This window comes from Phasianus colchicus, chromosome 20 (assembly GCF_987193195.1).
Source record: "Phasianus colchicus chromosome 20, bPhaCol1.hap1.1, whole genome shotgun sequence".
NCBI classification, from domain to species: domain Eukaryota; kingdom Metazoa; phylum Chordata; class Aves; order Galliformes; family Phasianidae; genus Phasianus; species Phasianus colchicus.
The window spans coordinates 7531774-7549486 of record NC_143455.1 but is presented as its reverse complement, the minus strand read 5'-3'; the positions used below and the strand labels follow the sequence as shown (position 1 = coordinate 7549486).

General features: G+C 55.7%; 1 protein-coding gene across 6 annotated transcripts in view; it reads left to right on the top strand.

Annotated features, from left to right (window-relative positions):
* The window catches only part of ARSG (arylsulfatase G), a 43386-nt gene that overhangs the window by 20013 nt on the left and 5660 nt on the right, over window positions 1-17713 (top strand). For 4 of the 6 annotated variants that reach the window (XM_090122127.1, XM_031598839.2, XM_090122130.1 and 1 more), the window contains 9 exons: window positions 4717-5376; window positions 5554-5741; window positions 6609-6656; window positions 6730-6841; window positions 7167-7304; window positions 10078-10262; window positions 10865-10945; window positions 13663-13771; window positions 16905-17025. In XM_090122127.1, the coding sequence (XP_089978253.1) occupies window positions 5129-5376; window positions 5554-5741; window positions 6609-6656; window positions 6730-6841; window positions 7167-7304; window positions 10078-10262; window positions 10865-10945; window positions 13663-13771; window positions 16905-17025 (1230 nt within the window). In that variant the 5' untranslated portion in view covers window positions 4717-5128. Of the gene's footprint in view, window positions 1-2123; window positions 2700-2737; window positions 3820-4716; window positions 5377-5553; window positions 5742-6608; window positions 6657-6729; window positions 6842-7166; window positions 7305-10077; window positions 10263-10864; window positions 10946-13662; window positions 13772-16904; window positions 17026-17713 lie in introns of those variants that run through there. The other 2 variants (XM_090122131.1, XM_090122129.1) reach the window with 2 other exon arrangements.

Genomic DNA, 17713 nt, shown 5'->3' with positions numbered 1-17713 from the left:
AGGCTGTTTAGGGGCAGCCCCCGACCCTGGGTCACGGCTCTGGGTGCGGAGGGTCTTTGCCTCTCTTTTTTGGGGGTGTCCCAGACCTGCTGCTGGGTTTCTAGCATTGTTACTGTAAGGATCCTCAGGCTTGCTGCAGGGGGTTCCCAGCCTTGGTACTGGGGAGACACCAGCCCAGCTGGGTCCGTAGTCCTGGTACTGGAGGGTCTGTGATCCTCTTACTGGAGGGGTCCCTGGCCCTGTTACAGAGAAGGTCTCGAGCCCAGGTGTTGGGTGATCCCTAGTCTTGTTACTCTGGGATCTCCACCCCTGCTACTGGGGGGGTCCCTGACCCTCTTATCAAGAGATCCCCAGCACTGCTGCTGGGTCTACAGCCATCCTACTGGGAGTCTCCAGACCTGGTGCTGGAGGGTCTCTGACCAGGAGGGTCTCCAGGTGTGCTACTGGAGTCTCCAGCCTTGCTAATTGGGGCAGGGAGGTGTGTCCCAGCCATGGTACTGGGTCATCTCCGGTCCAGTTACTGGGGACTCAGCACAAAATGTGATAAAAAGGGTAGAGGGGAGCAGGCAGTGCCTTTGGGGAGCAGCATTAAGCATTACCAGGAGAAGGTCTGGGTTTGCTCCATCACTTCTGCCCGGTGGGAACTTGCAGAACCTGGCACTGGGTTTGCACTAGGAAGCTATGCATCCCTTTGTTTGCAGAATGGTGGGATCGCAGTGTTCTGGGCTGGCTGGGGCTGGAAGGGTCCTTCAGGCAGTAGTGCTGCAGTGCCCAGCTCGTGTGCCAGATATACCAGGCACAGATGGACTCTGCCCATGGTGCTGGGGTGATTTTGGGGCCTCGCACCCTTAGGGCTCATGGAGAAGGACTTTTGCCCACAGATAACAGTGGAGCACACCATACCTCTGCCCTGTGTGCCTTCCTGCACTGCGCTGGGTGCACTTTGCCGGGGCAATGTGTAACCTGTTGATTCTGGCTTATAGAGCTGGAAAAATAACCCAAATGAAACTGCTCCTTCAGTTCCCAACCTGTCAGTAAGCCCCAGTGCTTTAGGTTGGGCTGGAGTCCCTTTGCCTTTTTTTTTTTTTTAACAGTGGAGATTGCAATGGTTGGTTTAGTGGGCAACAAACTTCTGGGAGTTCTTGGGTAAAGAAAATACAGGTTTCACCTGGTAACTTAGACACAAGCCCACAGCAGCAGCACCAGCCCATTGGCCACTCACTGATGCTCCTGTACTGGCAGGGCAGCTTGGCACTGAGTCTGCTGTCCCAGCTGTGGCTGGCAATGCCCTGCGGTGCCAATGGTGAGCACCTCTCACGTTCCTGTTACACAGCCTCACCTTGGGGTTGCCCTCCCCAAGCTGTAACTCAGCCCAGCAGTGACAGTGTGAGCGCTTAAGGGACAGCAAAACAGGTTTGTGCCTCCAAGGGAGAAATAAGAATGCAAATATCTTTGGCATGAAAAGAAACAAAGGCGTTCGCTCCTTGGTATTTCTTGTCGGTATGAGGCATCTGTCCCTTGGCTTTGCCTTCTCGTTCCTTTCCCTGCTGCTTCCCAAGGATTTGGGGAGAGATTTGGGGTCTTGAGATGGGGCTCTGCAGAATGCCTTGAAAAGCAAAGCCTGACCATGGGAGGACAGGAGGCAGCTGCTGGGAAGCAGTGGTTTGCCCAGCACTGTGCTGCCCATGTGGGGCAGAGACCTGGAGCTCAGTTATTCAGCTCGGGTCTGTCCAGCACTGCTGTGTGTGTGTGTAATGCTTTTCCTCAAAGACCGAACAGTGAGATGAGTGGAAAACATTCTCCGGTCTCAGGATCTGGCAGAAATCCTAGTAAGTCTGCAGAAGTATGTTTTTGTCAGTGCTGCTTATTCTGCGAGGGGAGCTTGTATAAACTATTCCAGTCGGAAACCTTTTCCTGGAATAGAGTTCTGACAGCTCAGAACACTGTCAGGACAAGTGTTACCAGGAATGGGCTCTGCTTGCACTGCGGAGGCTGAATGGAGCAGTGAAAACGCTCACACACAAAGCACTGCCTGCCCTTTGCTGTGTTCAAATGAGAAAATAGAACACCTGCACGTGGTAAGGTGGAAACAAAACAACCTTTCCCCCTACCAGGATGTGTCCATCCCAGCAGCTGGATGGCTCCTTGCAGCAGCAGAGCTGCTGTTTGGGTTTCTGCTGTCCCACTGCATCCCCAGGTGCGTGGGGCTGGCACATGGCATCAGAACACTCTGAGCACCACAGCTGTCACCTGGCTCCACGGGCCTGAAAATGTGAAGGAATGTGAAAAATGTGAAAGTCAGCATGCTGGCCCTGAGACTGCAAACTTCTGGCTAATGTGTAATAAATACATGGCGGATCCTCCTGGCTGGAGTTCTGTTGCAGGCAGCTGGGAGGTGGTGGTGGCATCCCTGGGCGCAGCCCCAGAGGCACCTTTTCCTATTCTGCCTTTCCCAGCAATGTCCTGCAGAGGCTGTAGGGCTTTTCTGAGCTGGTTTGTCTGGTTCCACCTTATCCCCCTCCATTGTTTTTGAACCACATTATCTGGCGTGCAAAAGCACGCTTTCACTTTCTGACAGCCAGCTGAGCTGCCCGGGTGTCACAGCGGGTGTCACAGCGAGCCGCACAGTGCTGGCAGTGCAGCACCCTGAACCTCAGTGCAGGTTGTCTGGCGAGTGGAGGAAGTCTCAATTCCTGCAGGTAATGCTGGAGGTCAGACCTGCCGATGGGGACAGTTCCTCTGGCACAAGGGAGGGAAGCACATGCCGCGTCGTCACGTCCCACTTTTCCATTTGTCTTTCTTAACATCTTTTGGAAACAGCTTCTGAAATCGGAGCTCAGATTCCCTGTCTGACAGCAGTGTATAAATATTGGCCCGGATGACTTCCCCCTGTAAATTAGAGAGAATAGAATGTCCTTTGAAAACGCTTTTGATTGTTTTTCTTAGCTGTGTTACGCTGGTGTACCTCCCCAAAGCAAACAGGAGCCCCTGCCAAGTCCGGGGTGACTCCGCTATCTGGATGCTCTGAAGGCGTAGGTGTGCCGGCCGGCTGCTGTGACGTGTTGCCCCCGCCAGGCAGTGTGCCAAGAGAGCCCTGCAGCCCTCATCTTAGTGAGCAGCTTCTGAGATGCTGGATTTTTACATTTGCCCCCTTTGCCTTTTCAGCAGAGAGCGCGCGGGTTTGATTTGCGTCTTTGCAGCTCAAAGATGGGGTTTGGAGGGTTGCGGGGAGCGGTGCGGGGCAATCCTTGGCGCAGGGTGAGGTTGTGGGGCTGGCTTCTATGGCACGGCTTCCTGGCAAAGCTACATCTGTCTGTGATCAGCACGTCCCTATGGGGGGCTCAGCTTTGTCCCTTTTGGTCCCCCTGAATCGACTGCAGTGGGCACTGAGGTGTTGGTGCCACTCCCCATCCCCCTGCCCCATCAGCACGCTGGCAGCCCCGGCACATCACTCCTGTCCCCAGCCCTTCTGTGCTAAAGCAGCACACTGGTGTGGTTTCCCCTGCCATTTCTGGATAGGAGCCCTTTCACCTGCAGGTGGCCTTGCTTCGGTCCCTGTGAGGGGTGGTGGTCCCTGGGAAGGGCTTTGTGCCCACATGGGGAGCAAATCTTTCCAAAACCATTCAGTGCTGGTAGGGAGGAATTGAAAGCACAGCTCCGTATCTGTCTTTTGTTTAGATAGTGCATGTGAAATCTTACATAGGTTTCTAGATAGATATGTTCACCTGGGTCAGTAGGGGAAAGGAGAGCATTGGAGCCTTAACTTGGTCCTCTCCAGCCAGAGAGCTGCAATGGGGCTGAGGTCCTCCCCGCGCCCAGGTGAATTGATGCTTTCAAGCCCCTTTCCTCCCCAGAATCCCAGGGGCTTCTCAAAGAGATTGCAGGCGTTTTCTGGTTGTTGTGCAGCTGGGTGTGCAGGGCTGAGCTGTGGCTCGGGGTGCATGATGGCCCTGTGACACCGCACCCATGGCTCCTCCTGCTGTGCTGCCTGCACCCAGCGCTCAGCTCACGGAGAGCTGCAGGGCCCTGCTGGGAGCTGGTGAGTTAAAGCTCTGGGCAATGAATTATGAATTGAGTTCTGTCCCTAATGCTGTGATGAAAGCCCTGATTCTGCCCATCTGAGCGACAGCCCTAAGCTTTTAAGTCACGCACAGCGAAACCTGCAAATAAATTGTTCTGCCAGCTACAAAACTCTTGGCCTACAGATGGGGCTCATTGTATTCCCTCTCCTGCTTCCTTCTGTCATGTTGTCCTCATTTGTTTGTGACCGTTCCCTCCCTCCTGTCCCTCACACTTTATCTCTGTGACTCTTGTCCTGCTTGGCTGCACGTCCCCATGTGCTCAGGATGCTGGGTTTCACAGCTGTTGGCTTTTGGATTGTCTGCTCTTGTTGCCTCTTTGCCACTTGGAGCCAAATCCTGCCCTAAGCAGCCATCCCAGCTTACATTTTTCAAGTGCTGCACTTCTCTAAACCTAGAAATGCCAGGGCATTATTGCATTTTTGGGTTATCTGGATTGCTGCATGATTTCAACCCTGTGCACCAGGCGGCAGGGCAGCAAGAAATGCAACATCAAAGGCAAAGCCTCAATGCTGGATGAGCCACTCCCTGCAGGCAGTGACCATGGAGGGGCTGTTAGGATTAGGGTTAATTAGGGTTAGGATTTGGGTTAGGGAGCTTCTGCAGGTCCTGATGGCTGCTTGTGTCTCTTGCACAGGAGTTCCCACAGCGGTGACTACCTGATGAAGCAAAGGATTCCTGATAGTTACCAGCAGAGCCTCGGTGATCCTTGCCCACGTGGGACACTGCAGAGAGCTGGGAACAAGGCCTGCTGCCAAACTTGTGCTTGAAACCCTACACAGGAAGAGCCATTTGTCAGACGTCACCCCAACAGGGGCTGCTGAATTTGACTGTGCTTCTGGAGGAAAAAATAACAGTTTGGTTTTGTGTTTCATTAGATATTTACCAGGAAGGAAAGAAAGTTAAAAGTAGAGTGACAGTGACTTCAAAGAGGGTGTCGGACTTGTAAGAATAACACTTTTGCTGGTGCTGGTTTTAGGAGTATCAGCTGTGCCTGTGTTTGAAGGATGGAGCAGGTGTTTCGGCCAGGTCAGTAGCTGAGGTTGTGGATGCTGCCAGGCCCCGGAGGAGCATTTTGGAGTGAACATCACCCTGTTAGCACCATGGGAACTCCAGCCCCATGGTCTGTGCTGCTGCTTGCCGTGCTGATGGGGCTCTGTGCTCTCCCAGTGGCACAGGGGAAGCCAAACTTCATCGTTATCCTGGCAGACGATCTGGGCTGGGGGGACCTGGGGGCCAACTGGGCCGAGACGAAGGAGACCCCACATTTGGATGAGTTGGCTGCTGAAGGGACAAGGTAACAGTGCATCCCCACCCTGGGCCTTTCTGAGCATCCCTGGTACCTCTGTCCTGCTTCAGCCCCTTGTTCCTGGGGCTCCTAGGGCTGTGTGCGAGCTGGGAGGGATGGGGCAGCCTCACGCTGAGCACATTTTGCAAGCCAAGACAAAAGGTTTATTTTCTGTTCTTTTTCCAGGTTTGTGGATTTCCACTCGGCTGCCTCCACCTGCTCACCATCCCGTGCCTCTCTGCTCACAGGGCGCCTCGGTGTGCGCAATGGGGTGACCCACAACTTTGCCATCAGCTCGCTGGGCGGCCTGCCCCTCAATGAGACCACGCTGGCTGAGGTGCTGCGGGCAGCAGGGTACAGCACAGCAGCTATAGGTAACGCCCACAAGCCACACTGTGGCTGAGATGAAGTACCCAAAAAGAAAGTGCTATGGGTATGTAGGGCAAGTGCCGGCACCTAAAGGATCAGGTGGGAGAGATTTTGCACTTTCCCCTCTCTTTTTGCAATCCCTAATTTTCATATTCATATTCAAACACAGCCTGAAGTTTGGGCCTGCCCCAGGTTTCCTGGGAATCTGAAGTTGCTTAACCTTTCAATGGGAACGCTGAGTTTTCCTGAGAAAACATGAGTGTGCAGAGCAACGCTGCCCTCGCACGCCCCGGGTGGGTGTGATGCTGAGTGTGATGCCCCAGGGGCTGGCAGTGCGGGTTGGGATGCTCTGTGCTGCTGGGCCATGATACTGGGCACCCTCCTGTGCACACAGTGCAGTGTGACCTGTCTGAAAGTGCATCAGGTGGTGATGAGTCCTCTGCACGTGGAGCTCCCCATGAACACGTGTGTGTTGGGGTTGCATCAGCACAGAAGCCCTTGCTGTCTCTTCTCCCCATTAATTGTTGCTATTCCCCTCTGATAGCAATGTGCTAGGTGCAGCCAAGCCTTGGGACACTGCAGATCAGAGGATGAATCCAATTCTTTGGGATGGGTTAGGAAATTGTGTCTTCTGAACACAAACACATGAAAGAGCCTTTTAAAGCTGGAGATGGTTGATTTGGACGGACATGAGATACCTTTGGCGTTTTTTTCTGCGTTTCTGTAAAAAGAAATCCAGCCAGCACAAACAAGTGGCCTTTCTTGTTGCTAGATTAAAACATCCTGCACTGTGCCGTGTGGGTTTTCACTGGTGATGGCAGCACCCACGGCTGAGTTAACCACCCAAATGATTCTCTGTGCTTTCCACGCAGGCAAATGGCACCTGGGGCACCACGGCCATCACCACCCCATCTTTCGTGGTAAGGACATGGTGGAGCTGAGATGAGTGCCCAGCATTCACTTGGCCTCCACTGACCACCACCTTGCCTGCAGGGTTCGACTATTATTTTGGGATCCCCTACAGCCATGACATGGGCTGCACAGACACCCCTGGCTACAACGTGCCACCCTGCCCACCCTGCCCACAGCACAGAGCAGCCACCAGGTACAGCTCTGGTGAAAACACACCATGCATGGGGCAATTTGAATGCTGGGATTTGGGATTTGCAAGCTGCAGTCCCATGAACTGCTCCCTGCTATGGTCTCCCTCACGTTCCTTGCAGATGGCATGGAGAGGTGAAGCATGGGGTGCTGGGGTGGTCTGGCTAGGAAGGGAGCAGTCTGTGCCATGGGGACATCAACATTGTCCCCTTTCTGCCACCCTTGGCAGTGCCATTCTACAAATCTGGGTGAACAGTGGGCTCTGTGCCTACTCCCAGCTATCGCAGTCCTTGCTGCAGTGATGATAATGCAGTGATCTCTTCCTGCAGCCCCACCAACAAGGACTGCTACACGGATGTAGCCCTTCCTCTCTTTGAGAACCTCACCATCATCCAGCAGCCCGTCAACCTCAGCAGCCTGGTGGAGCGGTACGTGGAGGCGGCAGCGCACTTCATCCAGCAGGCAAGGTGAGGGCACCACACACCGACCCCATCCACATCCCTCTCCCCACACCTGCTCACGAGGCTGGCAAGCACTTTCTGCTCATCCTGGGGCAGCCAGAATTCACATGCTAGAACTCACAAGCTCAGCTGCACAGTGGCAGTGCTGTGCTGGGTGAGCAGATCTGCAGAGATCAGGCTTTGTTTTCTGATGTCCTGGGTAAGAAAGGAGCTGTTCCGAGGTCCCACAGAGCTCCCATAGAAGTGTTTTGGCCTTCAGAGAATCACATGCAAAGGGATTTGTAATCACAGTTTAACCGCAAAGGTCACAGCCTTTCATCCGGGGGCATCTTCATGGCTGGATGTGCACCAGCATCCAGGCTAGCAGTGAAGGGAAGCACCCATCCTCTTCTATGCTGCTGTCCTTATGGTGGCGTCACCCAGAGGTGACAGGGGACAGCTGCTGGGCAGCATGTGCTGGGAGGTGTGGGCAGCATCCTGGGTGTTGCACCCAAATAAAGGCCTTGGGGTCACCGCATTTCGTGGATGACTTTCCCCAGCGGTGCAGGGAAACACGGAGCCCAGGTTTGCTGCTCCCCAAGGAGCAAAGCACCTTCGGGAAACAGCAGCCCCCAAGCCCTGCCGATGGGTTTCGTAATGCTAATCCCTATTATTCAAGGATTAGTAGCTGTGACTTTGCAAAACGCCTTTCTGCAGTGCTGTAAGAGGCCATCTGAGGGGTAGTGCCCACTGCCTGGCACAGCTCAGGGCTGCTTGTGCAGGGGGGGCTTGGAAAAGGTCTGTGTGCTATAGGGGGGTAAAGAAATGGGAGAGACAGAGAGAAGACTGTAAGGAAAGGGCTGTGTCAGGGATCTGGAGAAGTCTGGGCACTGTCTTGGGGTTATCTGCGTTTACAGAGAACAGGATTAAACAGGTGCCTGCCTTTCCTCTCCTTTGATGGTTTATTTCAGTTTTCCTCTGCCTGACTCACTCATTATGGGGCAAACGAAAAGAACACAGGATTTGTCATCTCGCTGTTTTTTTAACCAGTCGTGTCAAGGTTGAGCAATTCAGTGAGATTTTGCTCTGGCCAGGACGCTTAGAGCACAACAAACACAGGAGCAAAAGCCAAGGACATTAAGTCTTAAGTTATTGATTAAATGTTTGCTCAGTTTTCAGGAGAGGGGCTGAGCTATGAAATGTAGATGCAGCGAGCAGGGCTTTGTGTTTTGGGGGCTGAGTGTCCTGTGAGCAGGGCTCTCAGTGGGGTGCCAGGATAACGATCCCTGCGCACTGTTTTCTATGGGTCTGAGACTTCCCCTGGAGGTGCATGGGACAAACTCATGCTGGGGCTCTGGGCATGAGCCAGAGTGGTTTGGATAGAACAAGAAAACAGACCTGCCCCATGAGAGCTGTTATCACAGGCTACACTGGAGCACTGCTGATGATAAGAAGTGAAGGGGATGCTAAGCATTTCTGCATGGTGAAGGAGGTTTTTGCATGAAGCCCGGTGGCTCCTTGCAGGGCAGGGCTCGGGCAGGTTGGTGTGCTCTGGCTCACAGACAGCAGGCAATCACTGGGAGCTGAGCATGCTCCCCTGTTCCAGGGTGTCAGAAATCCCACAGGCAATGATGCCGTGCAGAAAGAGGCAGCGCTTTGCAGAATGTGCAGCCAGCCCCTGTGTTTCCTAAATCCTGGTGGTTTGCAGGGTGCTGAAAGGGCTCAAATCCACACGGGGTTCCCATTCTGCGCTGCAATGGGATGGCTGTTGTGGGAAGGGTGAGATTTCTTAGTTTGAGATCCCAAGGTGAGTGATGCACAGGGGACAAAGGAAGGAATTGCAGTTCAGTGGGAGCCCGGCAGCCCCCAGCTCTCTCTGGGGTTATGGGGCACCCTCACCAGAACGTCCCAGGGATCACAGCCCCTCCCCGCCATCCCACCCTTCCCTTCTGAGCTCCCTGAGGAAGAGCAGCCACACTGGAGGAGATAAATATAGCCATAAACAAGAAAACAGGACGTGTCCTCTGGTGATTTAAAAGCAAACAGCCGCCCTGCTGCCTCCCCTCTTGCATAAGGGGAGGAAGGGGAGCATCGATGCGGGGCGTTCTGCCCATGGCTGATGTGCCGTAGGACGTGGGAGATGGAGGAAGGGACGAGCTCATCCCGAATGTGGGTGCCCTGGGGAAGGTCAGCACTGGGGGGAGCAGGGGGAGAGGAAGCAACACTGGGGAGGTTTCAGTGGGGAAAGAGTGACTCACTGACAGTGAAGACGTGCTGTCCTGCCGCTTCCTCCCGGCATGGTGCTGGGGCAGGTGCTGCACACCCAGTGCTGCCCAGGCAGTGGTCTGGGAACGTGTCCCACTTGCCTGGGGGCAGGCGGCCTCTGCTTTCATCCCCCACTGGTGGTTCTTTGTGTTTTGGGGGCTGAGTGTCCTGCAGGGTGGCAGAGTTTGCCCGCATGAGCTATAGCAAGCTTGCAGCTCCTGCAAGGAAGGGCCACCACTCCACATCCCCTGCTCAGCTGTGACCCCCTGCACCTCACCCCTCAGCCTTTCCAGCAGTTTCTTGTATTTCAAAACAGATGTGGTGATCTCTCTATTTCTCAGTTATCCCCTAGAACTACAACCAGGTGGGACTGGAACCCTCCAGGTTCCTGTTACCCCAAACCTTTGGCAAGCTGATGATCAGTGGCCGCTGCTTTCATCCCTTTGACGCAGCAGCTCTTGGGGTGCTTCAGCTCCTGGGATCTGCAGGTGATGAGGCATTCAACCTCACTGAACTCTCCTTTTGTTCCTTTCAGGGACAGCAGCCGTCCCTTCTTCCTCTATCTGGCACTGGCCCACATGCACGTGCCACTGCAGATCGCCCCACCACGGGACAGGGGCATCTATGGGGCTGCCCTACGTGACATGGATGCCCTGGTGGGACGTGTCAAGCGCCTGGCCGACAGCTGTGGGAAGGGCAGCACACTGCTGTGGTTCACAGGTAAAGCACTACAACTGGCCGTGGTGGTGGGTGGTGGCTCTACACCAGCCCCAGTGGCACAAGGAGATGGAACTGGTGTTTTTCCGCAGTCCTTGATGTGCTGTGACAGGGGGAACTGGTCGAACATGGGCTGTCACTGTGGGGATGTGGCTCCCATGCTGGCCCTATGGGCAGCAGCTCAGCCAGTGCCCATCCTGCTACCCTCCCCCAGGCATGGCCTGCCTAATTGAACCTCAAATCCACGCTCATTAAGAAGTCCAAATCCACTGGCGCTGTGCAGCCTCCCTAATGAGGACACTTTGCTCCTGGCACAGGAACTGCTCTGCTGCTCATTAGTGCCCAGAGCTGGTGACAGCCACCTCTGTGCCCCTGGATTTGCTCCAGTGCTTACCTGGGACCCCCAGAAGTGGGCCCCATCTCTTGGAAATAAACCTTCAGGAACAAGAGCAGCTCTGCTGCCAGGCCCTGCGCTGCTCCTGCTGGTGTAGGGCAGCACCCAGGGGACCAGAAGGAGGTGTGGGGGCTGCTTGTCCTCTGCCACCATGCAGAGTGGAGGTGCCCCCCCTGCTTGCTGCTCATGGGGACATTTCTGTCTCTTGCAGGTGACAACGGCCCTTGGATGCAGAAGTGTGAGCTGGCGGGACGCCTGGGGCCACTGCTGGGGGCCTGGCAGAGGGCACGAGGTGACCTCAAGGGGCTGGGGGGGCTTCTATGGGGGGTACACAGGGCTGATGCCAGACAGCCCTGCTCTGCCTGCAGGCAGAAAGTGGAAAACGCTTCTCTCTCCTCAGCCTTTCCAGCAGTTTCTTGTATTTCAAAACAGATGTGGTGATCCCTCTATTTCTCAGTTATCCCCTAGAACTACAACCAGGTGGGACTGGAACCCTCCAGGTTCCTGTTACCCCAAACCTTTGGCAAGCTGATGATCAGTGGCCGCTGCTTTCATCCCTTTGATGCAGCAGCTCCTGGGGTGCTTCAGCTCCTGGGATCTGCAGGTGATGAGGCATTCAGTTCCTGCCCTTCATCCATTTGGGTCTCAGTGCCCCTGCACCCCCTGCCCGGCTCCCTGAAGCCCAGCCTAGCGGGAGTTGTATTTTCTTTCTAACTTCTTGTTTTGTTTTGTTTTTATTATTATTATTATTTCCTCCTTTTCCGGCCAAGCCATCTGGTTGGTGGGTTTCTTTCAGCCGGAGCGGCCAGAAACATGCATGAGTCAGGCATTTCCCACTTCTGCTTGTATTACGCACTGTAAATGTGTGGCGGGTTATGTTTCCCCGTTCGCTCGGGGTCAGTGCGGGAGGGGAGCAGCGGGGGGGACACGGAGGCAGCTCCGCTTTCTTTCCTCATCTGCTTCCTGACACCTACCCGGGGGAGGAAGCCGCTGCCGGAGCTGTGTGAGCACGGCCGTGAGGCTGGCAGCCGCTGGCTCCCCCCGCTCCCTTTTCCGGTTCCCAGGGTCCTTCCTTCGGGTGCTCCAACCCTGGGAAGAAATCGTAACCTTCATTTTCTTAGTAAACAAGCCCTGCCGACGACCTGGGTTTCTCTTGAGCAACCAATGGTCACAAGCTGGAGCAGATGGTACGGGCAGCGCGGCGTTCGGGAACAAACCTACAAAAACACAGCCCCTTTCCAGCATCTCGCTGCCCACATGCAGCCCTGCCAAAACAACCCTGCCCTGGGGAGCACGGGATGCTGGAGGAGGGTGGGCTGCCCATAGCCACCAGCTGGTGGTCAGATAGCCTCCTCCTGGGCATCTCCCCCTCCCCACGCCGGGGAGGACAGAGAGGAAGGGGAGGAACTGTTGCTCAGGGTTATATACATTTCGCAGAGCTTGGCGTTTCCTTTTAGGGTCCAACCCAAATTCCAGGAATGTTTTCCACTTGCTTCGGTACAGTTGGCCGTTGCACGCAGAGCACAGCAAACACAAGTGCTGGGCCCCCCAGCTCCAAGTTGAGGGCAGAGCTTCCCTTCCCTTCCCAGAAGCCCCCTGCCCACCCGGAAAACCCAACCCCCATCCCTTGTTCCCAAGTGCCCAGGAAGGGACAGTGTCTGGGGATGTGGGTATATACGGAGCTGGGTTTGGAGATCTGCAATCCCACTGAGGAGTGGGGACACAGTGATTTTTGTCCCTGCATGGGAACGCTCAGCTCTGCGTTCCTGGAAAGCGGCCTCAGCATGGTTGCATTATCACTGCTCTGGAGAAAAATCCTTGCTTGGGTCTGGGGTGCTGCAGCCCAGTTCATTGTTGAATGTGGAACATGAGCTCATACATGGGCAGTGTGGGCTCCCAGCCTGCTCCACAGCCGTCCCAGGCAGGCTGCAGGGGCACAGCGTCTGTCCCAGGGCTGCTCTGGCTGTGGACTGATGGACAGACGGACAGGCTTGCTGCCCTGCTCCTGCTGCCCTCAGACTTTTCGCTGTGCAGCAAATCCCTCGCAATACTGCAAGGATTATTTAATGCTTGTTGTAATCAATACCATTTCCTATGGGAGCTGAACACGCAGGAGGTGCGGTGTGTCCCGAAGCGCCGTGCCTGGTTGTGGGGTCCTGCAGCAGGAACATCCCCTGGCTGCTGCCTCTGCCAAAGGAAATGTCTGCGGGCACGCGCCGTTGCCATGTGTACACTGAAAGCCAGGCAGACAAAGGGCAGTGCCCACTTGGGAGCTCTGTGCAGTGAATGGGGTTGGGATGTTCCCTTCACCCCCTGCCCAACCCCTTCCCTACGGCTGCTTGGGGCCCTCGGTGCTGCAGCAGAGGCAGCAGCTCTGTGACACCCACCAGCAGCCCTGTCATGCTGCTCAGCACATTTTTTTTATTGTTCAGCATCCCCACTTACATCCTCAGCCCCTCTTTGTGGTGCTCCTCCCTCAGCTGCAGGCAGGGCCTGGTGACTCTCCCACCTCTGTGCTTCCCAAGCTTTGTGTCAAGGAAGCAAGGAAAAGGGTTAATTGGTCAGCAGGTGGGATTGCTGCAGGGTCAGCAGCGGGGATGTGTTTTTAATGACACTGGGGACCATAGATGTGCTGGCAGGTATTGCACTCTGTGCACACACATGTGGGCTGGGAGCCCCCAGAACTAATCCCTGCATTCGCTACCTGCCCCAAGCCATGGAGGTGGATGGAAGTATTCAGTTCCATTTCTCATCACTTACTGCTGGAATAGATGTGAAACCAAAGGCAGTGCCAAGCTGAGCCCCTTTCCCACCATCTCCCTATTTCTCGTAATAACTCCTTCAGCTCTTCTCCCTCCCCTGACTCAGCTCCAACCACTGCCACCTTCCTCCCTTTGCGTGCTCTGTGTCCCAGGGCACTCCTGTTCCCGGAGCAGCTCTGGGTCAGAGGGTCCCACCGCTTCACAGCTCCCATGCAGGGGATGCTGAGCACTCTGCTTTCTCATGCAGGAGGCAGCCCTGCCAAGCAGACCACCTGGGAAGGAGGGCACCGGGTGCCAGCACTGGTGTACTGGCCTGGCCACGTCCCTGCCGAGCGGAGCAGCCGCGCCATGCTGAGGTAGGGATGGTTTGGGAAACGGGCTGAGCTGTGCCTGTGCCACAGCTTACTTGCTTCAAGCTGTGGGTCTGCAAGGTCACGCTGCCACACGTGCTGACACCCCCAGAGCCATGTGGTTATCTGGGGCCTGGCAGCACAGGGCCCTGGTTGGGCATTGCCTGCGTTGTGAATGACGCCGCACTTTTGTCCTCTCCCCGAAGACTTTAATGCTTCAGCAAATAGGAGTTGAAAGCTCTTTTTGTGCGGCTGGTGGATCCGCGTTAGCAGCTGCAGGGCTCCGTGCTTCTCTTCCCCTCGGTGGCTGAGTGCCTCCCGATAATTAAAAGATGACGATGTTCTCTCTCTCCACCAAGAAGCAGGCTTAGGCTTTGTGGTTTGCAAATGGCTTAATGTGAAGGAGGGTGCGGTTGTGGGAAAGGCCGTCCGGAGGGACAGTGCTGGCAGTCAGAGCAGCCCCGCTCCGAGGTAGTCCTGAGCTGCTCCTGCACATGGGTGAGAGCAGAAGGGACAGGACATGCTGGGGATGGTGGCACTGCAGGGACTGGCACAGAGAAAGCCATATGGCAGCAATGCTGCCGCTCTCCTGGCAGCTCTCTTTGCAATTCTTGCAGCACTTGCATCCCTCCTTGCAGCAAACAGCTCTGGGATTTCTGTAAGGCTGATGGTTCCAGGTGTGCACGCGAGTTCTGATGCTTGCTGATTGATGAGTGCAGTACCAGACATGCCAGGGGTTCCACCTGCAAATCCCTCCCTGGTTAGGGAACTCCAGCCTGTGTCCCCCTGCACCGAGCAGCCCCAGGGGACCCGGTTATCTCCCAGCCCTTATCTCCTGCATTTCCCAGATCCAGTCCAGCAGGTTGGGTGGCTGTAAATGCAGACAGCTGCCAGCACCGGGCTATGCTGCACACACTGCCTGCTCACCCAGGGGCTCCACCATTCCCCAGGGGTTCCCTCAGCTCTTTATCATTATTATTTTGTACACTTCTGAAGACAAAGCTGCGATGCTGGGCCCGATTATGCCCACACATTGGCTGCAGAGCTGTGCAGTTCCAGCCACGTGTGGTTGCTGTGCCGGTTGGCTGTGGTCACCTCGGTGCTGATGTTCCTGCGCTGAGCCCCATCGCACCTCGGGGCTCCTCCAGGAAGCACAGCCCATCCTGCTTTTCACCACTGCTGACCCAGCTGCACAGCTTTGCTTATTCAGAAATGCCTACAGGGGAGCCTGCCTCCACCGTGGAAATTCAAAGCCAAAGCCCAGGGAGGTTTCGTAAAGTTCAGGCGTGTGATACAAACCATCCCAGGGCAGGGAGCTGCCAGCTGTGGGCTGGAGTCGTGTTGGCACCCAGCCCGACCCAGCTGTGCAGCTGGAGCTGTGCGGCACAGCGGGGCTGTGGGGGTCACTGCAATGGGACACGGGGCTCCTGAGGATCTCAGCAGGGGTCCCACCCTAATGCTTCTGAGTTGTGCAGGTTGGTTCATCCCGTCCTGGAGAGAGGCGACCTCTGCTAGGCTGCACGTGGGGCTGGGCAAGGGCAGGCATTACCTGCGTCCTCCTGCCCTAGGGTTAAGAAGTGCTGGCAATGATTACAGCCTGACTTGGGAGAAAGCTCCCCACCCGGCCCTCCTTCTGCCTGGGGCTATGTGGCATCACCTCTCTTCGTTACCTCCCTGCTGGGTGAGAGGAGGTGAGCGTGGCCAGCGGCTGGGGAGGCAGCAGCTGGAGCTGCATGGACTTGCACCCGCGCACCGCGCCCTGCACCAAGCTGCTTCATCGGCTCTTCTTAATTATAGCTAATTGTGGGAGCCTCCTGCCATGCCCCGCACCCTGCAGGGTGCTGAGGAAGTGGGTCAGTGGAGTGGCCAAGAAGTGAGCAGAACGCAGTGCTCTGCACTGGGAGGGACAGGGCTGCTGCTGCGAGTGCTGAGCTCAAGCTGGGGATTTGGGAGCCTGTCCGTACCCATGGAGCCCTTGCTAAGTGCTGAAAAATGCCTTCTTTCATCCCAATGTTTTGCTTGCACCTGTCTGACACTGTCCCAGTTCTTCTTGCTTTGCCCTTTTTGTGAGCTGTGATGGTTTCCAGGGGGGTCCAGCTGCTGTTTTAGGGTAATTACACATGGGATGGGTACAGACACATCACAGTGCCGGGGTTGCACCCAGTGGGTGCTGAGCACTGCAGCAGCGATGTGGGGCAGCCTCGTGCAGAGCTCAGTGTGATCCTGCAGGGATGCACTCCAGCTCTGCACAGTGGGGAGCCGAGGATTTTGGTGCCTCCTGGCTGCTCCGGCCGTCTCCACGAGAGCTGCATAGCCGGGGCTGCCTTTCAGCTCTCCTCAGCATTGTTTGTTCTTATTTGTCCTCTCCGTCTCTTAGCAGCTAAATTAAAACTCATTGAATGGGAGAAACAGGGGCCCTAAAGTCCTGGGCTGTTTGCTCTCTCTGCTCACGCAACAGCCTGTGTGCGCCGGGCGAGGGGCCCTGCTCCTCCAGTCTGACTGCTGCTGCACCCTGGGGTGCTCAGCTGGGGGATGCTGGGACCCAGAGCTCTTGGTAGGGTGCAGGGTGCACGGTGCAAGCATCACCCCAGCCGAGCCAGCTGCTGAGGGAGCGCAGCACTGCCATGTGTCACTTGCCCAGGAGCGAGGTGTGCCTTGCAGCAGGACGTGCCTTTGCTCGACTTGCTTGCCCTCCGTGTCAGCACTGGCAGTGAGAGGGCACCAGGTCACCCATGCAACCAAGACCCAGCCCTGAGAGATTGTTTGTGGCGGAGGCCCCTGAAAAGAGAGGATTATGGTGGAAATGCTGACAGGCATTTTGGTATAAGTGCACAAAATAGCACCGCTCTCATTTTCCATTCTGGCTGCTATGGCTCGTGCTGTGCGAGGCAAAAGCGAGACCACATTTTCCTGGGGCTGCGGGATCTGCTGGGATTGGCGTAAAAAGTCCCTGTGCTAGCATTTTCTGTGCTGGGTGACCTGGGGCCTTCCCCATGTGCACGGGGGGACGACGTGGCGGGGGCTGCACCCTGCTCTGCTATAGAGAAGCACCCAGGGTCCCCCAAGCAAGGGGTAGCGGGTGCAGGTGGGGCTGGGGGGCTTTGCTCTGTACTCTGATGGAACCTGCTTCTTTCCCCAGCACCCTGGACATCTTTCCCACGCTGGTGGCCCTGGCTGGAGCCACGCTTCCCCCAAACAGGCGCTTTGATGGCATGGACGTGTCCCCGGTTCTCTTCGGGCTGTCAGACGTGGGACACAAGGTAAGGAGAGCCCCATCCTGGGGACGTCCTCGGATCTAAAGGGGGGCTGTAAGGAGAGGGACAGAATCTTTAGTGGAGACTGTTGTGATAAGACAAGGGGAAATGGTTTCAAACCGGAGCATCGTCCCTCCTGCGGCCCCACGGGCACAGCGTGGCACTGCTCCTTCCTGGCCACGAGAGGTGCACAGGCATGGGAAACAAAGGATCCCTGGGGCTCAGGCCTCCTTCTATCTACTTTATTGATCTTGACAGATAGAGATGTAATTAAGCACTCCTTCTCTGAGCTCCTTGGCTCGGAAACGTGCCTGTTATTGATGTTTGAGTGGGGCAGGCAGCACCGTGCCCTGCAGCTCTCTGCCCCTCCAACAATAGGAGCTCCTTTAGGCATGAGAAACGCAGCTACCAGAACGAGAAGTACGGCAATATATTTTTCTCAGAATTTTACAAGTTTTTCACTGAACCAAATAAAAAGAAGTTTGGCTTTAAAGCAGACCCACAGATAGAGCCTGGTTTTGCTTTTCAACTCGGCTCTCCTGTGAGCACCACGAGCCTACTCCCAGCAGGAATCTTGGATCTGCTAGCTGCGTCCATCAGGGTTTTGGTATTTAGTTCGTATTTATGGAACCCTCTACTGAACTGTGAGATAAACCGTGGGAGCGGATGGGACGTGGCTCAGGGATTAACCCTC